This window comes from Periophthalmus magnuspinnatus, chromosome 6 (assembly GCF_009829125.3).
Source record: "Periophthalmus magnuspinnatus isolate fPerMag1 chromosome 6, fPerMag1.2.pri, whole genome shotgun sequence".
Taxonomy (NCBI): Eukaryota; Metazoa; Chordata; class Actinopteri; order Gobiiformes; family Gobiidae; genus Periophthalmus; species Periophthalmus magnuspinnatus.
This window is the reverse complement of record NC_047131.1, coordinates 30,220,417-30,239,168: the sequence shown is the minus strand read 5'-3', so window position 1 is coordinate 30,239,168 and position 18,752 is coordinate 30,220,417. Positions and strand designations below refer to the sequence as shown.

At 40.0% G+C, this 18,752-nt stretch overlaps 1 protein-coding gene across 1 annotated transcript in view; it reads left to right on the top strand.

The window, feature by feature from the left end:
• Positions 1-18,752, top strand: part of b4galnt4a (beta-1,4-N-acetyl-galactosaminyl transferase 4a) — a 258,847-nt gene that overhangs the window by 133,113 nt on the left and 106,982 nt on the right. The window contains exons 4-5 of the mRNA XM_033967912.2: positions 17,037-17,132; positions 17,341-17,431. Coding sequence (XP_033823803.1) covers positions 17,037-17,132; positions 17,341-17,431 — 187 coding nt within the window. The remainder of the gene's footprint in view (positions 1-17,036; positions 17,133-17,340; positions 17,432-18,752) is intronic.

The window sequence follows — 18,752 nt, the reverse complement described above, 5'->3', positions numbered from 1 at the left end:
TGCACACAGACACTGAGGGTGAGGTGGGTTAAGTGTCTTGCCCAAGGACACAACAACAGCATTCATCTGTGGGAGCTGGAATCGCACCACCAACCTGTGAGTCGACATGTGACCGCTCAACCAGTAATTTTTTATGTCAATAGCGGGATTTGAACCACCAACCTTCGCATCAGTAAACAAACTCAACCAACTAAGCTACTATTTGTGTTTATTTAACTAAATTTCAGTTAAATAAACACAGCAGAAAAACTTTGAACACCCCCAACTTGTAATTTGGTCGCGTTCGACGGGCCGGATTAATAAGACCAAAGGGCCGTGTGCAGCCCGGGGGCCGTAGTTTGCCCATGTCTGGTCTTTGGTCTCGACTCACTAGAGCCGGTCTCCAAAAAACAGACCAGGAACTGACGAATAAAAACTTCACATCAACTTGTCGGCGTTGAAAGTAAGAGTCACATACAAACAAAAACAACAACAACAACAACACAAACAGTTACAAGAACAACAAAAAGGCGTTAATTCCAAGCTAAACACACAATATCAGACGATTACAGGACGTTACGTAGCATTTTTACTTTCAAATTTCACCCAGACACGAGGTAAACATGTTCAAATCACACACAACTAACTGTAAACACCTATTTTTACACAACACAATTTACAAAAACACTTAAGTCGTTCACATTTTCATTTAGCGCTTTAGTTCTCAAGACAATCACCCAATCAAAACGCAGAATGAGCCGCAAACGAGTCTCTTTCACGTCTCCAGGATCCAATGCTGAAATCCGGTCGGACGTAAACCTTTTGTCACGATCAAAACACGAGGACTAAAATCGCGAATAATTTAACACGAACGAAACTGCGGGAATCGTATTTTGCGTTAAAAAAAGTCAATGAACTATGAAAGACAATGGATCAAAAGGGACATTTAATAAAGAACACATGAATGCTTTATGCTTCGGCGCAGCCTCGGGGACGTGCTTTGATTATCCGTGGCACGAAATATCTGGAAAATGTAAATCTATAAGTGAAATTATGGTAATAAGGAGAGAGTGTGTGTGTGCGTTTGTGCGTTGAATCTATACCGAGTCACTGAAGATGAGAAAAACAACGTGCGCAGTAGTACAGGACTCTACTTTCATCCCCGTAAATCCGATTGCGCTTCGCATTGACCCCGTGCGGCGGTGTCGTGTTACGGCTCTGTCCCAGCAGTGCGATCGTTGTGCGTCTGTCCCGTTTCCCACGCTGCACTTGGCTCGATAGGGGACAGCTGACACGAGTACAAACACGACACACACTATTTAAGAACTTCAACTGTTTGTATTCCACCTCCCGAGCTCTGACTTTGAGCCTGTCGCCGGGAAGTTTTAGGTAATTTTTTCGGTTATAATGTAAGATTTATGTCGTAAAAGGTTGAATTAATAACTTCTGTGACTCATTACTGTTTAATACTGCAGGGTTTTTTTTTACAAAACAGTGTTACGTTCTAAAAGTAACCCACAATAAGCGAAATCCGCGAAGTATCAGCTTTTTTTTACATTATTCTCTATGTTTTTGTCTGTAAAACCCCTCACCACACACTTTATACACTTTTCTCACACAGGCGTTAACATTTTCTCACATTTCTCTCTCGTTTAAACTCTCTCAAAGTTCAAACCTTCGTAGGCGTCTTTGTCGGTGCAGAACGTTTCATCGACATTGTGGGTTTTGTCGGGGAGAAAACAAATCGCAAACGTACAGCACTTCAGAGTCACACTGCGATCCAACGTTTTTTTAAAGATTGTCAAAGCAGAGGTCGGTTTCACATCTTCAGGTTGATTCCTCATGTTTAGTCCTGGTTTAGTCCTGGTTGAGTCCTGGTTTAGACCTGGTTTAGACCTGGTTTAGTCCTGGTTTAGACCTGGTTTAGTCCTGGTTTAGACCTGCTTTAGTCCTGGTTTAGACCTGGTTTAGTCCTGGTTTAGACCTGGTTTAGTCCTGGTTTAGTCCTGGTTTAGTCCTGGTTTAGACCTGGTTTAGTCCTGGTTTAGACCTGGTTTAGTCCTGGTTTAGTCCTGGTTTAGACCTGGTTTAGTCCTGGTTTAGTCCTGGTTTAGTCCTGGTTTAGACCTGGTTTAGTCCTGGTTTAGTCCTGGTTTAGTCCTGGTTTAGTCCTGGTTTAGTCCTGGTTTAGACCTGGTTTAGTCCTGGTTTAGTCCAGGTTTAGACCTGGTTTAGTCCTGGTTTAGTCTTGGTTTAATCCTGGTTTAGTCCTGGTTCAGTCCATGTTTAGTCCTGGTTTTGTCTTGGTTTAGTCCTGGTTTAGACCTGGTTTAGTCCTGGTTTAGTCCTGGTTTAGTCCTGGTTTAGACCTGGTTTAGTCCTGGTTTAGTCCTGGTTTAGACCTGGTTTAGTCCTGGTTTAGTCTTGGTTTAATCCTGGTTTAGTCCTGGTTCAGTCCATGTTTAGTCCTGGTTTTGTCTTGGTTTAGTCCTGGTTTAGTCCTGGTTTAGTCCTGGTTTAGACCTGGTTTAGTCCTGGTTTAGTCCTGGTTTAGACCTGGTTTAGTCCTGGTTTAGTCTTGGTTTAATCCTGGTTTAGTCCTGGTTCAGTCCATGTTTAGTCCTGGTTTTGTCTTGGTTTAGTCCTGGTTTAGACCTGGTTTAGTCCTGGTTTAGTCTTGGTTTAATCCTGGTTTAGTCCTGGTTCAGTCCATGTTTAGTCCTGGTTTTGTCTTGGTTTAGTCCTGGTTTAGACCTGGTTTAGTCCTGGTTTAGTCCTGGTTTAGTCCTGGTTTAGACCTGGTTTAGTCCTGGTTTAGTCCTGGTTTAGACCTGGTTTAGTCCTGGTTTAGTCTTGGTTTAATCCTGGTTTAGTCCTGGTTCAGTCCATGTTTAGTCCTGGTTTTGTCTTGGTTTAGTCCTGGTTTAGTCCTGGTTTAGTCCTGGTTTAGACCTGGTTTAGTCCTGGTTTAGTCCTGGTTTAGACCTGGTTTAGTCCTGGTTTAGTCTTGGTTTAATCCTGGTTTAGTCCTGGTTCAGTCCATGTTTAGTCCTGGTTTTGTCTTGGTTTAGTCCTGGTTTAGTCCTGGTTTAGTCCATATTTAGTCCTGGTTTGATGAATGTCTGATGGACAATGATCTTCAGTCCAATCAGGACAAAAAACACAACACACGTTTAGACGATGGAAAAAGCACGAAATGTGACCCGTGACACAGCGAGGGTTTTGTAGATTTATAACAGTTTTTGTTTTTAAATCTGCTCTTGGACTGTTGTGTCAGTGGCATAAATTAGTTTCTATATAATTATTTATCATGCATATTTACGTCATATTTAATCCTCAGTCGTCCAGGTCTGATTTATAAAAAACCCAAAGTTAAATCTGTAACTGGACAAAACGTCGTAGGAGTGAAGACGTTTCTCTGCTGATGTATATATTTTCTACCTCTAAGTATTTTATTTTTAAGCATGTCTTTTGTAACTTTGTGCCCGTATTTGTATTTATTCAGTGTTTTTATGTTGCACTTTATCACTGAAGTGACACACACACACACACTCTCACACACACACACAGAGTTTTAAACACATCCGTCTCACACACTCAGCGTTTTGTGTGACTCTTTTTCTTTCCCGTCTTTTCACTTTCATCTGAAGTCAGAGCTGACGACCGAAATTATCTTGGGATTAATTGACATTTTTACAGTTTCCACCGTTAAAATGACTTATAATATCACGATAAAAGTGACAGCTCTAATTATCACACACAGGACGTTTTTATGAAGCTAAACGAGAATCAGAATCTTTTATCCGTCCCTAAAGGAAAAGTCTCCGTCGTCCGTGGATCGCCGAGTTATTCGCTAACGAGAGCCGTCAGTTAAACTTTTACAGTGTGATAAAATAAAATGTCACTGTCCCCGTTTTCTAGTAGAAGCCATTTTTATTCTTTTGATTGTGTAACGAACGAGTGTCTCACAGAATACAGAAGCGTTCACATTTACATCAACGTTGGATCGCAGTGTGACTCTTAAGTGCTGTACGTTTGCGATTTGTTTTCTCCCCGACAAAACCCACAACGTCGATGAAACGTTCTGCACCGACAAAGGTTTTTTTTTTAACTTTGCGAGAGTTTAAACGAGAGAGAAACGTGAGAAAATGTTAACGCCTGTGTGAGAAAAGTGTATAAAGTGTGTGGTGAGGGGTTTTACAGCGGAAAAATATAAAAAAATAAAGCCGATACTTCGCGGATTTCGTCTATCGCGGGTTATTTTTACAATGATAAACGAGGGATCACGGTAAAAACATGAGTAAAACTACATTTTAACTTGCGACAAACTGGTCCAAAAACTAAATTTGAATGTTTTGTTGTTGTTGTTTTTGTTGTTGTACAGTTTTCTGAATGAAGTGCTCTGTTTTGAATGAATTAATTTTATTTCGGTTGTTGTACTTGTTTAAAAAAAAAGACAAAACAACCAGAAAAGTCTTGAGCTGAAGCGACATCCTGACGACGCACAACAACTACACAAAACAATCACACGAGTAAATCCGTTTATTTGAATCAATACGTTACACACAGACGTCTTGACTCATATAAACCCGCAGTGACGTGTGAATGACGTCATGTTTTCAAGTTTATTTTGAATTCAGACGGAGTTTTAATTCACTCAAATCATCGTCGAGATCGTTCCAAAGTCTTTTTCCTCAAACAGACACGTCTTTGCCTCATGTTAGCGCTTATTTTACTCGATTTAAACCGCAGTAAACGTCTTATAAACCTCTTAAATCACAGCGACGACTTCTTCATTTAAAGTACACGTGTCCAACTCAAGGCCCGGGGGCAAAATGCGGCCCGCCACGTCATTTTATGTGGCCGGCGAGAAGGTAAATTAAGGCTTGACTGTCGTTTTAAAATAAGTCTATACTGCTTTAATGTGCATTGACACGGAAATATTTGAGAATAATCATCCCAAATTGTTCAGGAAGAGGAAAGTTGTCGGCGTGGAAGGAAGTTTCAAGAAAGACGCTAAAGGTGAATACAAGTTTGTGCTTTAAGGAGAAAATCTGTGTTTTTTGTGTTATGAGGCGCGGTCGGTACAATCTACGTCGATATTTTGACACCGAACACGGAGCTAAGTATGAAAAAGTGAGTCTGCGAGAAAAACAACAAACTGTCCAATAATTAAAAGTCTGTTTTTTGAAGCAGAGCTGAAGGTTCTGACCAGATACACACGTTTAAAAATGTCAGTTTATCAGGAAATACACAGTTACACGTAATATTTGCAACTTGAAACAGTTATTTAACAAGTTTAAAAGTAGTTACATTTATTTTACATGACATTTGTTTACATTTAGTGACATTTATCCTGCCGCACAGTCACATCTGGCCCTCGACGGCGGCCATTTTGATGATGTGGTCCACGGTGAAAATGAGTTTGACGCCTCTGGTTAATACTTAACTGTGTCTGTAAATTTGAATATATTTTGATTTTTATAAATAGTTCATTAGGATCACAGAATCTAAATGATGAAATGAGTTTTGTTACTTAAGTAAAAGTAAAAGTATCACATGAAAAAATCGACTTAAGTAACAACATATAAGTACTGATTTAAAAATGTACTTTAGAGTGAAAAGTAAAAGTATTTCACACAAGTGTTGTTAATTTGTGTTAAATCGAAGTCGAAGCTTGAACTCGAAAACTTTAACATGAACGTGGTAAAAATACCTCTCAGATCAAATGAGAAGTACTTTTTACTTTTCAGTCCTTTTCAAACCGTAGAGGAGTAGAAAGTACAGATACTGCTCTCAAATGTAGTGAAGTAAAAAGTATTCACCGTAAAATGTACTTAACTAGAATGTTTAGGTATCTGCACTTTACTTAAGTGCAGTACTTTACTACTTGTACTTCGTTGCTTAAGTTTTGTTACTTAACTAAAAGTACAGATACAGAGGTAAAAAATTCCTCAAGTAAAAGTATCACATGAAAAAATCTACTCAAGTACTGAAAAAAATGCACTTTTAGAGTAAAAAGTAAAAGTATTTCACACAAATGTTGTTTATTTGTGTTAAATGTAGAGATACTGATTAAAAAAGTGCACATACTTGGGTTCGCAATAACAATACGCAACAGTTTCTTCATTTTTCTCATGAATTTTTGTGTTTTTATTTTTGTTTTGCTCAAAGCCAAAGCTTGAACTCGAAACCTTTAGTCACAAACTCAGTCCTGTTCATAAACGTAGTGCAGTAGAAAGTACAGATACTGCTCTCAAATGCGGTCAAGTAAAAGTAAAAAGTATCCACTGTAAACCGTAGTTAAGTAAAGCGCAGATACTTAAACGTTGTAGTTAAGCGCAGTACTTTACTCCTTGTACTTGTACTTTACTCCTTGTACTTGGTCACCTTCCTCCTGCAGACGCCCGTCATTTCGCTCTGAAGAAGCAGCTTTAAGTGGAGTAAACGGACGACTCACAGTTTTCACAGCTGGCTCCTTAGACATAACACGGATAGTGACAAGTGAAGAAGAGGAGGAGGACGTGGAGGAGGAGGAGGAGGAGGAGGAGTGACATATCCTCCGTCTCCAGTCCCCTCCCTTCCCCACGACTTAATAACATGTAAGTTATGAAACCGAAAGCCTGTTATTTGTCTCGTTCTGTCCGTCTTCCCGCTGTACTCCATCTTTGAGTGCGTCTACACCAAATGCTACACCCAGAAGTCGGCAGCTCGTCGGGGGGTTGGGGGGGGAAACACGAGGCGCATCCATCCCCCTCGTGTTACGTCTCTGGCAGGACAGAAGACATGTAATTGTGGAACAGATGGAGCTTATACCAACCATCATTAAAGTGGTTGATGAGGCACATACGAAGCCCATCTTGTGTTTTTTATGCCCCTCTCTGTGAAATGAACTCATTAAACGACCTCCCAAAAAACGAGATTTACCAGGAGACGAGCCGCGCAGGGAGCCGTCATATTTACCAGACTTTTTTCACACATTTTTAGGCTGCGTAAAATGCGACAGGAGTTGGATGAATGTGATCAACCAGGTGGAATATGCGCATTTGAAAAAAGAAGAGCTTTATGTTATGTCCGCCCGGATTTAACTGAGGAAATTCAGCTCTGCGATTCCGATCTTTGACCTCGGCCTCCGTTCGGATGCACCTCACGACGGGCGACGTCCTCGGAACCGAGAGGGGATCAAACCGGGGAAGTGTAAACGGTCGGTCAGTCCGTTTACCAGCCCCAGGAATCGAACCCTCCGCTCTAGAAGGGAAAAGAAGACACGCCCCCTCTCCACCAACCCGTCCCTCACGAGCAGCTTGAGATCATCTTTTCTGACTGTTTTAGGGTAAGAAATAACAAAATATTCAGCGGTAACAATTAAGTCTTTCTTTTTTAATTAAAAAAAAAAAAGTATTATTTATATTTTTTTATTTTATTATTATTTTTATTTTATTTATTTATATTTGTATTTTATTATTTATTATTGTATTTATTTATATTTTTTATTGTATTATTTATTATTTATTTATTTATATTTTTTATTTATTATTTTATTTATTATTGTTTTATATTTTTTAATTTATTTATTTATATTTTTTATGTTTTATATTTTAATATTTTATTTATTTATTTATTTTATATTTTTATTATTATTATTTTTTCATTCAATTACAATCAGCTCACCCTGCACTTACCTACCAGTTAATTTGGCCACTTTTTAAAATCCCGGACGAGCCCCCAGGATGTTACAAACTGTTTCCTCGGGAGAAAGGAAATAACACGAAATAATAAGTAGTAGTAGTTGATTTTTGTTTTATTTATATGAATATCGTGATAAATGAGGGTACAATAAAAATAAAACTTACTTACCGGGGGGAGGTGATATCTAAAGTGCATAAAAAAGGACTTTTGTGTGTATTTCTACTTGAGACGGGGAGGGAAACAGCTATAACATGGTAAAAAAGCTCTAAAAAGTAGATTTTACTTTAAAGAGTTTACAGTTTGTCACATTTCTCTTACATATGTTCGACTCCAGGCTCGGGTTTTTGCAGAGGTGCAAATGGAGCGTCGTAAACTCATTTTAAAACGCTTCCACTTTCACTTTAGGCAGGTTCAATAATGACACTTGGAGGAGAATTGTCTCACAAACTCACACACGTCTCCTCGTCTGTTTGGTCTTGACGCTGCTGGAGTCGATGGAGGATGTGCAACAGTTTGTCTGAGTAAACAGTTTAGTGCTGCTGGCGATTTACATTTCAGACGGTTTTATTTGTGTTAATGTTTCCAGACGAGAAATCATTTAGTGTCGGTTCAAAAATAGTCGGACGAGAAGAAGAAAGTGTAACGTCCTGTTCACTGTCCCCGACAAACGAGACGTAAGACAGAACCAGGAAGTACAGCACATGTGTCCTGTGCTCCAAGGACAAAAAGGGCTAAAACAGGACTAAAACAGGGCTAAACCTGGACTAAAACAGGACTAAAGCAGGGCTAAACCTGGACTAAAACAGGACTAAAACAGGACTAAAACAGGACTAAACCTGGAATAAAACAGGACTAAAACAGGGCTAAAACAGGACTAAAACAGGGCTAAACCTGGAATAAAGCAGGACTAAAACAGGACTAAAACAGGGCTAAAACAGGGCTAAAACAGGACTAAAACAGGGCTAAAACAGGGCTAAAACAGGACTAAAACAGGACTAAACCAGGACTAAACCAGGACTAAACCAGGACTAAAGCAGGACTAAAACAGGACTAAAGCAGGACTAAAGCGGGACTAAAACAGGACTAAAACAGGACTAAACCAGGACTAAAACAGGACTAAACCTGGACTAAAACAGGACTAAACCTGGACTAAACCTGGACTAAACCTGGACTAAACCTGGACTAAACCTGGACTAAAACAGGACTAAAACAGGACTAAAACAGGACTAAAACAGGACTAAAACAGGACTAAAACAGGACTAAAGCAGGACTAAAACAGGACTAAACCTGGACTAAACCTGGACTAAACCTGGACTAAACCTGGACTAAACCTGGACTAAACCTGGACTAAAACAGGACTAAAACAGGACTAAAACAGGACTAAAACAGGACTAAAACAGGACTAAAACAGGACTAAAGCAGGACTAAAGCAGGACTAAAGCAGGACTAAAGCAGGACTAAACCTGGACTAAACCTGGACTAAACCTGGACTAAACCTGGACTAAACCTGGACTAAACCTGGACTAAACCGGGACTAAAGCGGGACTAAAGCGGGACTAAAACGGGACTAAAGCGGGACTAAAGCGGGACTAAAGCGGGACTAAAACAGGACTAAAACAGGACTAAACCAGGACTAAAACAGGACTAAACCTGGACTAAAACAGGACTAAACGGGACTAAACCAGGACTAAAACAGGACTAAACCTGGACTAAAACAGGACTAAACCTGGAATAAAGCAGGACTAAAACAGGACTAAAACAGGGCTAAAACAGGGCTAAAACAGGACTAAAACAGGGCTAAAACAGGGCTAAAACAGGACTAAAACAGGACTAAACCAGGACTAAACCAGGACTAAACCAGGACTAAAGCAGGACTAAAGCAGGACTAAAACAGGACTAAAGCAGGACTAAAGCGGGACTAAAACAGGACTAAAACAGGACTAAACCAGGACTAAAACAGGACTAAACCTGGACTAAAACAGGACTAAACCTGGACTAAACCTGGACTAAACCTGGACTAAACCTGGACTAAAACAGGACTAAAACAGGACTAAAACAGGACTAAAACAGGACTAAAACAGGACTAAAGCGGGACTAAAGCAGGACTAAAGCAGGACTAAAGCAGGACTAAACCTGGACTAAACCTGGACTAAACCTGGACTAAACCTGGACTAAACCTGGACTAAAGCGGGACTAAAACGGGACTAAAGCGGGACTAAAGCGGGACTAAAGCGGGACTAAAGCGGGACTAAAACGGGACTAAAACAGGACTAAACCAGGACTAAACCAGGACTAAACCTGGACTAAACCAGGACTAAACGGGACTAAACCAGGACTAAAACAGGACTAAACCTGGACTAAAACAGGACTAAACCAGGACTAAACCAGGACTAAACCAGGACTAAACCAGGGCTAAAGCAGGACTAAACCTGGACTAAACCTGGACTAAACCTGGACTAAACCAGGACTAAACCAGGACTAAACCAGGACTAAAGCAGGGCTAAAGCAGGACTAAACCTGGACTAAACCTGGACTAAACCTGGACTAAACCTGGACTAAAACAGGACTAAAACAGGACTAAAACAGGACTAAAACAGGACTAAAACAGGACTAAAGCAGGACTAAAGCAGGACTAAAGCAGGACTAAACCTGGACTAAACCTGGACTAAACCTGGACTAAAGCAGGACTAAAGCAGGACTAAAGCAGGACTAAAGCAGGACTAAAGCAGGACTAAACCAGGACTAAACCTGGACTAAACCAGGACTAAACCAGGACTAAACCAGGGCTAAACCAGGACTAAACCAGGGCTAAACCAGGACTAAACCAGGGCTAAACCAGGACTAAACCAGGACTAAACCAGGACTAAACCAGGACTAAAGCAGGACTAAACCAGGACTAAAGCAGAACTGAACCTGTGTGATGTGAGGCCTCGACTTTGACCTTGTTCAAATCCAGACTCAAACTGTTCTGTTTATCTGTGCATCGACTGAAACAGTTTTATTCTGCACTTTTCCCCTTTTAATGCTAATTTTATGTTGATTATTAATGATTATTTATGTTCTGATTTGTTGTATTGTGATTTTCTTTTTCTTATTCTGTAAAACACTTTGAATTACCTTGCGTACGTATTGTTCTATATAAATAAACTCCTCACTGTTTTGGGGCTGATACAACCTGAGCTGGATGTGAAACTGTGGAGCGATGGTTTAAATCTGACAGAACAAGGAAGCAGTACGTCATTTTGATTTTCAATCCAAAGATGTCATCCACGGTGCGGTGTAGCAACATAAAACTTGACCCGTTCCCTCCTTATGTGTCTCCGGAGAGTCTTGGAATATAACCCAGGTCCGCTTCTTCAAGGAACATCACGTCTAAGTGTGTGCTCCCGAGGGTTTCACTGTCTGTCCCTGCGTTTGCTCGTCTCCGGGCAGCACCGAGCGTCCATTTGTCAGAGCGCGGCTGCCAGCGGGAGCGCAGAAGGCTGCACCAGATTTGTGCGAGGACGAGAGAGAATTGAAGTGGAGCTCTAGTTGTTGGTGGAACCAGATGGGTGAAGGAGCAGTAATGTGGGAGAAGAGGGAAGAGGAAGATTCAGTGTGACAAGCTCATGCCAAAGTGGGGATTTAGATGACAAACTTTTAATTCTCACGAGTCTTTGTGTTTTCATCAACGTGTTTCCATTGAACCTGCCAGAACTTTCATAAACAGCCACATTTTAAGTAATTATTGTTCTGTCACGGTTCTCTTTACCTAATATTCATCGTTTTAACATGACGTAGTGTGACGAGGCGCTGGATTAAACATGTAATACTCGTCCACCGTTTAGTATTTTATGAAACCTTTTGTTTGTTTATGTCGGCACCAAACGAAATCCTGAGTATAAACCTCTTTACCTGGCAACAAACCCGTTCAATGTTTCACATTTTCACCTTAGCAACAGTCTAAAGTGGCTCTCTCGCCGCGTCCTCAAACAAGCAGGTGATCGACTGTTAACTCTGTATATCAAGACTCACCGGGAGAGTTTGAAACGAAAAGTCGATTGTAAAATATCAGAACTTTGGAAACAAACTTCTCAAGAACGTTTCCTTCGACGCTTCTAACCAAAACGCCAGAGCTGCTGCTGCTGTTAAAAGTGAGCTGTGCGGTGCCTCCTAAGCTCCACAAGGACGTGGTCGTATGAATAATTAGAGCCTTCTAAAGCTGTCTGCTTATTGCTGTTTGACAAGAGGACAGAGCCAGACTGAAATGGGTTTACTTAAAACCCACAGGAAATCTATTAAAAGCTTTACATAAGGGATATTTACACAGTGCCTTCTGCTGCGCCGCTTTAACCCCTGTCTTTCATCTTTACTGTCACTTTCCACTTTGTTGTTTAAAAATCTGCCTTCTCCTCTGCATATATCGACTTACAAAAGCAACAGAAAAGCTGCAGCGTTTTAGACTGACGTGTTTGCCCAACACAGTGGCTCATGCATTAATACATGAGGCTGATACAGTGCGTTCAGAGTCAGATTTGGTGAAGGGAATGTACTGGAGCACTTAGGGTCAGACCATCTGCTCGAGTCCCTGTGTGATACTGAGAGAGCGCGACTCCGTCTGTCAAACGTGGACTTCTAAACCCTCGACGGAGCCTTTACTTTAAACTTGAAAAACTGGTCCCAACTGATCAAAGTCTGTTTTCAGTGATTACAATTACTCCATCATGTTTCCACCGGAACTTTTGCCGGAGTTTGTGCGAGCGTGCAGAGGTTTACCAAATCACAGGACGTCAGTTTGATGTTCTGGGAAACTTTCATCCCGTTTTTGGATGGAAGCCACTTTGGTGTTAAGGAATCAGGCTGGAATCGCTCGTCTCAGACTCAGTCACATGACCTGCCCGTCCCTCGTATTCTCTGAATGTAGGTCAAACAGGATGTGCGAATTGGGGCGTGTCTTTCAAATACAGAAGACCTCTCCTCTCAAATGTTCTTGTATCTTTTGTGTTTAACCTCTTTTACCTCCTTTTAGCCTCTGTATTATATGTGCTGTATATACCGTAGTTTCATAGTTTGTCCAGGGTGCGACTTATTCTCACATGCGATTTATGTGTGATATGTTTTTTTCTTCAACATTGTGCTTTTTTTTTTTTTTTTTTTTTTTTTTTGGATTTGTGTGACTATTTAATTTATTTTTGTATTATTATTATCATTATTTTATACTATTATTATTATTTTTTTAAGTTCTAGTTCTTGTTATATAAAAATTAAAAAGGTGTGTTTGCATTTGTTGTTTTAAATGTTGTTTTAAATAAATAAATACTTGTTTACACATCAATAAAATATGAAAAAAAACTAAAAAACATTGTGGGTTTTTTTTTTTAATTTGTGTGACTATTTAATTTATTTATTTTTGTATTATTATTAGCATTATTTTATATTATTATTATTATTTTTTAAGTTCTAGTTCTTGTTATATAAAAATTAAAAAGGTGTGTTTGCATTTGTTGTTTTAAATGACAGTATAGTGTAATACTTGTTTACACATCAATAAAAATCTGAAAAAAAACCCCAAAAACATTGTGCATTTTTTTTTGGCTGGTGCGACTTATACTCAGGAGCGATTTATAGTCCAGAAAATATGGTACTTTGTTCCGTATTTACTCGTAAGCCGCCATGTTTGTTTTGACATGAGTGGTCCATGCATTTCTCTGTTTGGTTTATCCATCTTTCTTTCACGTCCAGCGGAAATCGATGAGACAAAACACGATTCTAGACCCACACGACTTTGTAAAGTTTTGTAAAAGTGTGTCGCTTTGACCTGACAGACAACTGACTTAAACTTTTCCTGTATAAAGTGAGCTCAGTGCAATCACAGGCTGAAACCATAGACTCTATAAACAAAATCATAACTCTTTTGTTTCTAAATATTTTTATTTTATTTTTCCAGAGCATTTAGAACGACGCATCCGACATTAATCTGAGCAAATCCAGCACCGAGGAACGAGTCACATGGGTCAAACTCGACATTTTAATACCAGAGATAAAGGAATAATAAGTGTTTTTCAAAGACAGGGGGCAGTATGTGATCTCCACAGACCTGACTAGTCCCGATTTCTGCCTGTGGGGCGATCTTAAAGAAAAGGTGTTTGTGAATAAACCTCAGACGACTTAATAAACGACTTAAAACGTGATATCGAGGATCAAATAAGAGACATAAGCCCAGAAATGCTTTAAATGTGACGCAAAGTGTGTTGGATCGGACTGTTCAGGGACAAACCGAACATTTTTACTTTAAGTCGTGATGAGTTCAAGTGTAAGTGAACAATTATAACCGTATATATTACCAAAAATCTGGGAAGGTTCAGTTTATCTACTGCTAAAATTTGGTGAGTTTAACGTAAGAATTATAGGAGCGACTGAAGATTTAAAAGTGTCAGTGACTTTTGGGGATAAATAGGTTTTCAATTGTCTGTTTGGAGAATCTAGTTTAGGGTTAAAACTGTCACAAGAACAAATTTTAAAGCCTGACATATCGCCACAGAGAAATATTGTGATAAATGATAATATTTAAACTACTATAAACCAAAAATTAAGATATAAAATAGTGAAATAATGGAAGATAATCCCTGTGAACCATTTTAAATAGACAGTTTCATGACGTAAATAGCAGAATATACCAAGAATTAGCCAAAAAACTGACTTACTGACCGCTCTACAGCTCAAATCTTAATGTAACACAACAAAAATACCCCAAAATATAAATGAACATAGCTAACCCGCTAGTCACCGCGTTCCAAATAGTCTCCATCGACTTTGTCTTCAATTCACTTTATTTCTTTCCATTACTGCTGTTCTCACGCTCGTCGTTTTGGTCTTAAATGTTCGTATTAACCCTCTACATGATCGTGGTCTTTTTATTTCACTATTGCGTCTCTAAATCAAGATATGAACATTAATAACAGACAAATCGGGCGCCTTCTTTCCCCCGTCACGCTCCTTTAGTCCACTTCTTTACACAGTCTGGAGCTGAAACACAAATATACGTCAATACGGCCTGACATAAAGCGCAGGTTATTACATAGAGAATACATTTTCCCTGACATCACTGACAGTAATTTCTGCTAAGTTTACAACCCACTGGCCATCGGAGACTCATCTTTTCTAGTGTGTAAGCGGTGTATGTGTGTGTGGGGGTGGGTGTGTGTGTGTGTGTTTGGGGGAAGAATACCCCACGGCAGACCACTCTCTCCATCTGTCCTTGCCATGTCCTGTGTTTTCCCAGCGTAATTCAGACAAATGTCACAGTTTAGACGAGGGATGAGCGCCGGCAAACCCCACACATCCTCTGAACGCCTGTCCCCTTCTGCTGCACTCGCTGTCACCTCTCTCATCCAGGACCGCTACCAAATTTAAGGCTCCGCTCGCAAGTTTACCACGGAATCCATTTTTCACGCTCCCAGGCAAAATGTCGTGGATACGGACGACGAAAACTTCAGTAGTGGCTCGGGAAATAGTTTCTTTTAAAGGGGCCGTGTTACGCTGTGTCTGATCTTTGTTATAACGTCGTTTCCTCATGAAAAACAGACGTGGAGTTGTGTTTTTTTTGTTTAATTTGCACATGTTTAACACACAAACCTGCGTATTTAGGCGTCGAGTTCTTTTCAACTTGTTTCAACTTGTGATGTCATCATGTGGTGATACAGGAAGTGTCATTTTTAGAAGCATTTGGGCATTTTAGATCAGGAGTTGCCAATCTCTACTGAACAAAAGGTGAAAGGTGTTACGACGCAGCTCATGTGGGGACAGGAAAGTAACAAAAGGAAACAAGATGGAAAATGGTAAATTAAGAAGTAATTCAATGAACAGGGATATTAAGCGTAAACTAAACAAAAGGGGTCTTTACGTTGCAAAGTTTAAACCAGGGGTGTCCAAACTTTTCTCATTAAGGGCCACATATAAAAACACAGACGAAGCTGAGGGTCGATTGAGGGACATAGACTGATCACCAATACAGTGAATACTTCAAATCTTCGTTATTATTACAAGTTAGACTGAGCCACTAGACCTTTATTCGCGCTTATATCCTCACAGGACACATTAAATATCTCATATGACCTTGTTAAAGTAGATTTTCAGAAATGTACAGTAAAAAGTACTGTTTAAAGTCATGGGAAGCTTGAGGGCCAAGAAAAATTGGTCTGAGGGCCGCGTTTAGCCCCCGGGCCACAGTTTGGGCGTGTCCGGTTTAAACAAAAACAACAGGTAAAGTGAATTAAAACACAAATTTCACAATAAAATAACAAAATCTTGATGAACAAACACGAAACGTCTCAAGACACAAAACAGGTGACCCGAATCTTTTTAAATGGGTGGGAGGCGGCGGCGGCGGCGGCTGAAGGTGGACCCCAGGATTGGCCAGACTGGAAAACTGTCGTCCAATCACAGCGAAGAACTCGCACAGCCTGGATTTCATGGGGAAAGTCGACAGATTCAGGGACACACACATAAAAAAAACATACTGGACAAATACAAACGAACAAAAAGAACTTAAGGGACGTGACAAAATGCAGCTGTTAGCTTGAAAACTGCCAATTCATGACATCACAAGGTGGAACACAAGGCGACAAACGCAGCAAAAACAAAATCAAGCTCTCGTCTAGTTCGCTGCAATTTATTTCTATCTAAACTTAAACGTAACGGTATAATTTGAGTGTGAAGTAAGAAGCCAAAAACCTACCACTTTCATACGGAATGGGAGGACGACTTCTTTTTTTTTTTACCACAATATCATATTCGAAGTGCGTTTGCCTCATCTGCCCGCGCACCGTTGCTATTCCGAAGAAGGGAAATGCGGAAACGTGGAGCGGCGTTTTCGACTTACACACAGAGGATAAGTCCCCCCAACGTGAGGAAATGCGTTACCTCCTTGACGACATTTTATTAAGTCCAAATACCGTTCCGCTTTGACTGATGATCATTTTGGAAGCGTTTTGGAAATGTTCTCCGGACTATGGATCCCCCGGTTGATTCCATTCAGTGCCAGTCATCAGAGTTTTGTTGTTTTGTTTTTTTTATAGTAGGTGGTAGATCTTTTTGTCTTGGTTATTTTATAAGTAGATCCCATGCTGAAAAAGTGTGGGCACTCCTGATGTAGACAGACTAATAATGCAGGATTAGTCAAACGTGCAAATGAAACAAAACACAACTTCAGGTCTGTTTTGGACGAGTTAACAGCTTTATAACACGGCTTAAAGCTCACAACAGTCCATTTTGTGCAATAAAGGACCTTTAAATTGGACATGTTAGTGTTGAGAAAGCATAAATGAGGTTCTGTGTGTGTCATAACAGTTTTCCGTGCGCTAAATTGTGTTGTTTTTCGTGTTTTGCAGTATAAAGGCCAGGCCAATCTGCACGTCTTTGAGGACTGGTGTGGCTCATCGGTGGCACAGCTACGAAAGAATTTGCACTTTCCTCTTTACCCCCATGTAAGTACTTTATAAATAAACCAAATTTGATCATAATCATCATCAACAACACTTTATAACTCTTTGTCCAGGTGTGTTATTAATTATTTGTTTTGATTTCGTCTTCTGATTGCTATGAAAAAACGTATTTCCAGAGCTGATTTTCTTCTTCTTTTTTAAATTAAAGCTTGAACTGTCCTTCTAATTCTCAAAATGTTCACTCTTACAGACCAGGACCACAGTGAAGAAACTGGCAGTCGCACCAAAGTGGAAAAACTACGGCCTGAGAGTCTTCGGCTTCCTTCACCCTTACAGAGACGGTAACTTAGCTCGTCTTATTAGTAGTTCGCTCCCGAGGCTCCGCTGGAAATGTCCTTTTTAGGAGAAGACAATTTCCCAATTCTCTTCTAATGAAAGCACTTGGGAGTAGCTAATATAGTGGATTTTCTCTTTTTATTAGAAGTGAATGCCAGAGTTCGACTGCTAAATTTCAGCGCAATACCCTCCTGACCTCTTCTCCGGAACCATTAACTGAAGCTCAAAGGTTATGCTATATCTGGGATTCTGACGTGATCAACAAGAGGCCCTCGCACCGCGCAAACTAACACCACCTTTTGGTACACGCTCAGTTAAATAATGGGCGGAGACAGTGATCATTACAGCAGTGTCGTGTAGAGCTGGACGCCACTGCAAAATCTAAATCCATTGTACTTGTGTCTGCTACAGTTCTAATCTACGACACCTGTGGATTATTGTGTTATAAATGGCCCATTTTAAATCGCAATCCATCCATTTTCTTCCTGTTATCGCGGGGGTAGCTGTCTAAGCAGAGACTCCCAGACTTCCCTCACCCCAGACACGTTCTCCAGCTTCTCCTGTGGGATTCAGAGGTGTTCCCAGTCCAGCCGAAAGACATAGTCCCTCCAGCGTGTCCTAGGTCTTCCCCGGGGCCTCATCCTGGTGGGACATGCCCGGAACACCTCCCTAGAAAGACGTCCAGGAGGCGTCTTGAGCAGATGCCCGAGCCGCCTCAGCTGCTCCTCTCGATGTGGAGGAGCAGCGGCTCTACTCCGAGCTCCTCACCCTCTCTAAGGCAGTGCTTCTTAATTATTTTCTATCATGCCCCCCCATGAAGAAGAAAATATTTCATGCCGCAACTATAATAGTACAATTTAACAAAACAAAAAACAAAAACAAAAAAGCAATATAGATCAACTTACAACAAAAAATACTTTAATAACATTGTTTTTTTTTATTTGTAAAATGTAAAATGCATAAATTTCCTTGAAATTCATATATATATATTTTTATCCCTATTTGAACTATACACATTTTTGAACTGTTTGAAAAAATAAAATGAAATTTAATTAAATATCAAATAAAAACATATATAATTAAATAAACATCAAATGAATAAATTAAAATTAAATAAATATCAAAATAATACATACACATTTTATAAATATCACATTAAAACATTAAAATTAAATAAAATCAATAAATAATAATAAATTAATTGATCAGCAACATTAACTACGCTACGCTAGTTAACGCTACCTACAGTGTCGGGTTTGCGGCCGTACACGGCGTAGTATTCGCTCTGTGGTGTAGGGCCTGTGCACACTCTGACAATGAGAGCGC